This window comes from Clupea harengus, chromosome 1, assembly GCF_900700415.2.
Source record: "Clupea harengus chromosome 1, Ch_v2.0.2, whole genome shotgun sequence".
Lineage (NCBI taxonomy): Eukaryota > Metazoa > Chordata > Actinopteri > Clupeiformes > Clupeidae > Clupea > Clupea harengus.
Window position 1 is genome coordinate 16,052,958 of NC_045152.1, and position 7,500 is coordinate 16,060,457.

A 7,500-nucleotide genomic window follows, 5' to 3' on the forward strand; every position below is an offset into this window, starting at 1 on the left:
TTTAAACACTGAGTGTCTCTTTAAACACTGACTCTGAGGACACTGATTGTCTCTTTAAACACTGAGTGTCTCTTTAAACACTGACTCTTTAAACACTGAGTGTCTCTTTAAACACTGACTCTTTAAACACTGAGTGTCTCTTTAAACACTGAGTCTGAGGACACTGATTGTCTCTTTAAACACTGAGTGTCTCTTTAAACACTGACTCTTTAAACACTGACTCTTTAAACACTGAGTGTCTCTTTAAACACTGAATCTGATGACACTGAGTGTCTCTTTAAACACTGAATCTGAGGACACTGATTGTCTCTTTAAACACTGAGTGTCTCTTTAAACACTGACTCTTTAAACACTGAGTGTCTCTTTAAACACTGAGTGTCTCTTTAAACACTCAGTGTCTCTTTAAACACTGAGTTTGAGGACACTGATTGTCTCTTTAAACACTGAATCTGAGGACACTGAGTGTCTCTTTAAACACTGACTCTTTAAACACTGATTGTCTCTTTAAACACTGAGTCTGAGGACACTGATTGTCTCTTTAAACACTGAGTGTCTCTTTAAATACTGATTGTCTCTTTAAACACTGACTCTGAGGACACTGAGTGTCTCTTTAAACACTGAGTGTCTCTTTAAACACTGTCTCTTTAAACACTGAGTGTCTCTTTAAACACTGAGTGTCTCTTTAAACACTGACTCTTTAAACACTGATTGTCTCTTTAAACACTGACTCTTTAAACACTGAGTGTCTCTTTAAACACTGAGTGTCTCTTTAAACACTGACTCTGGAGGTCACGTGATGCATTCAGAGTGAGCGGTTGCTTTCTGTCACCCTCCCGCTTCATATTTTTGACCGATTAAACCATACAAAATTATAATATTTTTTCATAAGAAACATGTCTGGAACAGATGGAAACACTATCCAGCGAGAAACAAGAAGACGTGCAGCTGAATTGAAAAAAAACACCTGCTTCCAACTCTGAGACCGGTATGGACAACGACGAACCTGACGCTAGCATGGCCAACTTGATTGCCCAAAATGTTACGGAGAAGATTAGCGCCCTAATGGAATTGAAGTTCGCTGAGCTACAGTCATCCTTAACCATACTGGGTAGTCGCATTGACGACAACAGCAAAAGACTAACTGAAGCTGAGAGTCGCATCTCTGAGAATGAAGACCGTACTAGCTCTTTGGAGAACAAAGTTGCTCATCTTGAACAAAAAGTTAAGTCCCTAGCTGACCGCACTGAGGCTAGTGAAAACCGAAGCCGTAGAGATAATATTCGGATCATCGGACTCAAAGAAGGCACAGAAGGGAAAGAAGGGAAAAATGCGGTGATATTCTTTGAAACTTGGCTACACGACACACTGGATTTGAAGACCAAAAGAGGGTTCATTAAGATTGATAGGGCTCATAGAGCCCTTGGCCCGCGAAAGTCAAACTCTAACAGACCAGTTATCATAAAACTCCACAACTACGGCGACAAACAAATCATTCTCTCAGCGTTCAGAGAGAAGGGTGACATTCTCGATCAGGGCAACAAGATTTACATTCGTCAAGACCTATCAGCGGCAGTGAGGGAGGCAAGACGCAAGTTCAACGACACCTGCGAACAACTCATCCAGAGGGGAATACGGTTTCAGATGCGCTACCCAGCCACTCTTTTCCTCACGGTTCAGGGAGAGTTGCATTCCTTTGAGACTCCCCAGGAGGTGGAGAAGTTCATGAGCAGGACTGAAGGTTTGAGCATTGCTGAAAGCTGAGTGATCTTTTTGCGTCTTGCATCATCAGTGTAGGCTACACTAATATAAAGGGGGCTAATGCTCATTAACACAATTTAACATACAGTTGACTGCCCATTTCCCCCTTCTTAATGCTCCATTTTTGGCTAAAGTTATATATATTTTTTTTCTTCTCTTGGAGCCAATATTAAATGGACTCATAGGATCTTATGTTTAGTCATAGCCTACAATGGAGTGGACTTAAGCCTGGGCTACACATGCCTATTCTTTGTTGGTAAATTCTAACTAGCCTACTGCTCTAATTTTACTTGAATGCCTTGATTTTTCATTTTGACAAGACTGTTATGTTAATGAGTTAGGCATCCTTTGGTTTTTTTCTCCACTCTAAGTTAAAATGACATAATTTGTCTGTTTTTTTTCCCCCATTGACATTGACTGATACTGGTTTGATCACTTTACACTGCTGAACGGCCGATTTGGTGGGGGGGGATAAGGAAACTGTGGTTTAGTAGGGGTATGGTAATGCCTGCTGCTGATAGACTGTTCTCTTTTAGTGATGGAGGGTCACCTCTCAGCTTCACTTGTCCCAACTCACTTAGCGCCACTCGATGGCTGTTTTGTTTTGTTTTGGGAGGGATCTGTTCTGTAAGGGGTTATGGCCCATCGTTTGGGGATGGTGCCTTACTGACAGCGTTATTTAGTGTGTTTTTTCTTTTTGTTGTATTTACTTTGCTCCAGTCCTTTTCTATAGAATTTCTGAGTGTACTGTCCCACATTGATCTTCTTAATTCTTCTCACTGTCCATCTGCCGTATTATTATTGCACAACATAAAAATTAGGTATGAGTGATGTCAAAATAATCACTCTTAATGTGAAGGGCATTAATCATGTCATCACACGTCAGAAAATACTCTCCTTCCTTAAGAAAGAGAAGTGTCAGATAGCCTTTCTTCAGGAAACCCACCTCTCTGATTTAGAACACATAAAATTACGGAGGAGCTGGGTGGGACAGGTGTTTTACTCTTCATATAACTCAAAAAGCAGAGGGGTCGCTGTTCTTTTACATCGCTGCTTGCCCTTCACACTGGACAAAACAATTTCTGACAAAGAGGGCCGCTATGTGCTCCTATCTGGCTATTTGTATGGTGAACTTGTTGTTTTTGGCTGTGTGTATGCACCAAATTCTTATGAAGCTCCCTTTATCCCACAACTACTTTCAGATTTGGCATCATTTTCCTCCCCATACATGCTAATAGGAGGCGACTTCAACTGCGTGCTTAATCCCTGTGTGGATATGTCTTCTCCCCGTTCAGCTTCCTCTACTAAAATTAACAAAATGCATGCTTTTCTCAACGATTTAGATTTGTATGATGTCTGGAGAGTACTACACCCCCTTGATAAAGATTACACATTTTTCTCTAACCCCCATCAAGTTTTTTTCTAGAATAGACTACTTTTTCTCCTCACGCACTGTCTTAGACAGAATAGCGGACTGTACAATTGGCATCCAGTCTATATCTGACCACTCTCCTGTTGCTGTAACCATCTCCCCCCCATATAGGGATCCCTCTTGTAGACACTGGCGACTGAATCCTGCATTACTAAATAATCATCGCTTTGTTGATTTTGTTACGAGGGAATGTGAGCGTTTTTTTGTCGAGAATAAAAACTCCTGACATAAGTCCTTCTACTCTATGGGAATCTGCTAAGGCTTACATACGTGGTGCAATTATATCATATACATCAGCTCAGAAAAAGGAGGCTACAAAGAGGCAATTAGAACTTGAGGAGGCAGTACACGACCTTGAGGCTCAATTCAAGCTCGCATCAAATACTTACCTGGCAAAACAATTAGAGGCAGCCCGTTCTGCTCTGAACCAGTTACTTACACAAAAGGCAGAATCTCAAATATTCTTTGCCAAGCACAGACTATTTGAATCAGGCAATAAACCTGGCCGGTTACTGGCCCGTCTTGCACGTGGTAAAATCGAGTCTAATCTGATTCCTTCTCTCTTAGACAAACATGGGATTAGACACTTCAAATCAACAGAGGTCAGCAAAATAATGAAGTCATTCTATGCAGACCTGTATAGCTCAGACTGGCACATCCTCTGTAGAGGTCAGGAGGAAGTTTCTTGATAAGATAAAATTTTCCATCTTTGTCAGACGAACAAAAAGCTGCATTATGTAGACCAATTAGCAAGGACGAAGTTTCTGAAACCATCAGTGATCTTCAAGGAGGCAAAGCGGCAGGCCCAGATGGCTTTGGCCCAGACTTTTATAAAACATTTTGCAAGGTAGTAGTTGGCCCCCTCACAGATATGTACTTAGATTGTTTTGACAAGGGTTGTCTCCCCCCAACGTTAAACCTTGCCCACATCTCTGTTATTTTGAAGAGAGGTAGGCCTCCTGACTTATGTGGCTCTTACAGACCTATTAGCCTGATATCAGTTGATAGTAAACTGCTCTCAAAACTTTTAGCAAGGCGCCTGGAAAACCTGCTCCCAATCTTAATAAACCCAGACCAGACAGGTTTTATTCAAGGACGCTATTCTTCTGCTAATGTAAGGAGGCTTCTGAATATTGTACAATCTATATCTCAGAAAAAACAGAAGGCACTAGCTATTTCCCTTGATGCCGAAAAGGCCTTTGACAGAGTCGAATGGTGCTATTTGTTTGACATTATGCAGAGATTTGGGCTGGGGGGAGACTTTTTAAAATGGACCCAAACCATATATCATGCGCCAAAGCTATGGTCATAACTAATGGCCGTCGCTCTGAGCCTTTTTCTGTGGCTAGAGGTGTGCGCCAGGGATGCCCACTAAGCCCTCTCCTCTTTGCCTTGGCATTGGAACCCTTGGCGGAGATTATCAGGCTACATGCAGAAGTGAAGGGGGTGTGGTTGGGAGAAAGGGAGCATAAAATTGCCTTGTATGCTGATGACATCCTCCTCTTTGTGACGTCTCCTAGATTATCTATTCCAGCTATTATGACCACTTTCAGTGAGTTTAGTACCATATCTGGCTACAAGATCAATTTTAACAAATCTGAAGCCATGCCGCTTGGATGCTTGAACAAAACTGAGGTTTCAATTGACTTCCCTTTTACATGGTCAGCCTCTGGTTTTATATATCTGGGAGTTAAGATATCCCCTGCCTTGAGGGAGTTGTGGAAATTAAATTTTTCCCCAGTCTGTGATGCAGTGAAAGGAGACTTGGAACGGTGGCATAATCTTCCTCTGTCATTATTTGGGCGAATTAGTCTCATCAAAATGAATGTGCTGCCCAGACTTCTATACCCTTTGCAGATGCTTCCTCTGTACCTAAATAAAAAGGTTAACCGTGAACTAGAGAAGGCAGTCTCCAAGTTTATATGGCATGGCAAAAAACCCAGGCAGAGGTTAAAAATATTACAGCTACCTACAGATATGGGAGGCCGGTCTTTACCCAACTTAATTTTTTATAATTGGGCCTGCCATGCTCGCCACCTTTGGTCATGGTTGCATTCTTTTGTCAAGGGGGAGGTGTGTGTTGATTCTTGGGCTAGCTACCCACACTCCCCATGGAGTCTGGTTACTTGTGATGCAAATAATATTAACCCTGAAATAAAGCACAACCCTGTTATTTACAGCAGCATCAGAGTATGGCGTGATATATCTAAATACGTAGGGAGGGAAAAGAGGAAATCCCTATTGTCCCCTATTATCCAAAACCCTGACTTCCCTGCAGGCGTCAGCTCATCTGTGTTCTTTGCATGGCGAGATAAGGGAGTTTATGTACTTGATCATTTATTTAAAGACAATGCCCTCATGTCTTTTCAACAACTACAGGAGTTGTTTGATATTCCCAAGTCACATTTCTTTGGGTATTTACAAATAAGACACTTTATATCCTCCCTTGCTAACCTCTCTCCCACTGCTTCTCATCTTGATGATCCAGAAACATTTCTTCTGAACCGCAAAAGTTTGAAACATTTCATTTCCGCTTTTTACTCTCTACTACTTTCCTTTGATACATATGAGCTACCCAATATCTCCCGCAAATGGGAAAGCGACTTGGGTACTGAATTTATTGAGGATGATTGGAAAGAGGCAATAGATGTGATCAGATCAGCATCTACCTGTAATAGACTGAGGGAGACTCAGTATAAGATACTTCATAGGCTGCATATCACCCCAGTTATTTTGCATAAAATAGATCGCTCCATCTCTCCTCTCTGCAGTAAGTGCAAATCAGAAAGGGGGACCTATTTTCATTGTTTCTGGGAGTGCAAATTTATAGCTAGATTCTGGAAGCACGTTGCCAAAGTAATCAGTGAGGTCCTTGAAGTTGAGATTAAGAGAGATCCAAGTGTCTTCCTTGTTGGTCTCCCCTCTAAGGTGCTACATCTCCCCTCTCCAAGATACACACTCCTTGAGAAGCTCCTCTTAACTGCCCGAAAATGCATCTTACTTAACTGGATTAAAGAGTGCCCACCAACTATTACTTTATGGTACAGAGAGATCTTTAACATTCTCCCACATGAAAATTTGGTGGCTATTATAAAAGGAAAGGAGGGTTTGTTTTTGAAAATCTGGTCCCCTTTCATAGACTACCTGCCAGAAGACCTCAGGTCCTTACTTATGAGTAGGGTTGGGTACCGAGAACCGGTACCAATATGGAACCGGTTCCAATACAACCGGTACCTACCCGGACCGAAATGCAACGCAGATTTCGGTGCTTCATTTCGGTGCCTGAACACGGTCGCTAGGCAGATTCTGTGGGGCACATGTAAAACTGCCCCAGCTCCCAATGTAAACTTTGTCAACAGTCTTATCTGATAAATGCCGAAATGAAGCACCGAAATCTGCGTTGCATTTCGGTCCGGGTAGGTACCGGTTGTATTGGAACCGGTTCTGATATGACAGTGAAGAGCAGGCAAGCACAAACAAAACTAGCCATCAACCTTTTAACAGAGAAAATACCGAAAGGTAAACGGTCAAAAGTGTGGCTGTATTTCGCACAAAAAGATTCAAACCTCGCGACGTGCAGCAAATGCAACAAAATAATTGCGTGAAAAGAGGGGCGAGAAGGCAAGAGTCAACGGCAGATCAGCAACCGAAGACTGAAAAATATACGGAGATGACAGCTAAACTACCAACGGTAGTCTCTTAAAGGGGCAGTACACATTTTCTAGTACTCAGTGTGTTCAAGTAACAAGAGTAACTATAAACAAGATAGAAAAGATATGTATAAACAAATCATAAAATGGTGAAATTTCATGAAATAAATGCAAACAAAATAATACATTTTTGACTCCAAAGGCCAATATGCTCATATTTTTGCAAAAGAAGTTTGAAGCTGTTTTTTGTATTTATTTTTATTTATTTAAGTATACTATAAACTGTTGTTTACAGTTAATATAATGTTCATAGTTTGAAGTTAAAAAGTTTGAAGCTGTAGTTGGAAGCCAAGTGTTTTGTATGTATTTATATTTATAATATACTTTAAACAGTTCATATATTGTTCAATTTGAAGAAAAAAAATTGCCTTGGCAATAAAAAAAGCCTTTCTTTAATGTCGTCAATCGTCGCTTTGTGCTTTAAAAATCATTTTATCATTTTAAAAGTATCGGTTTAGCACCAGTATCGGAAAAAATCCAAACGATACCCATCCCTAATTGTGTACTTTCAGATACATATCTGTGTGTACAGGCCTCATCGATAGCATCGGAGAGGGTTTTCTCCTGTGCAGGTCATGCGATTAGTCAGGAAAGGTGTCG

General features: G+C 41.1%; 1 protein-coding gene across 1 annotated transcript in view; it reads left to right on the plus strand.

Moving 5' to 3' along the window:
• Positions 1-987: 987 nt before the first annotated feature.
• rbfox3a (RNA binding fox-1 homolog 3a) overlaps positions 988-7,500 on the plus strand; it is a 58,217-nt gene continuing 51,704 nt past the window's right edge. Inside the window, exon 1 of the mRNA XM_031566088.2 lies at positions 988-1,710. Coding sequence (XP_031421948.1) covers positions 988-1,710 — 723 coding nt within the window. The remainder of the gene's footprint in view (positions 1,711-7,500) is intronic.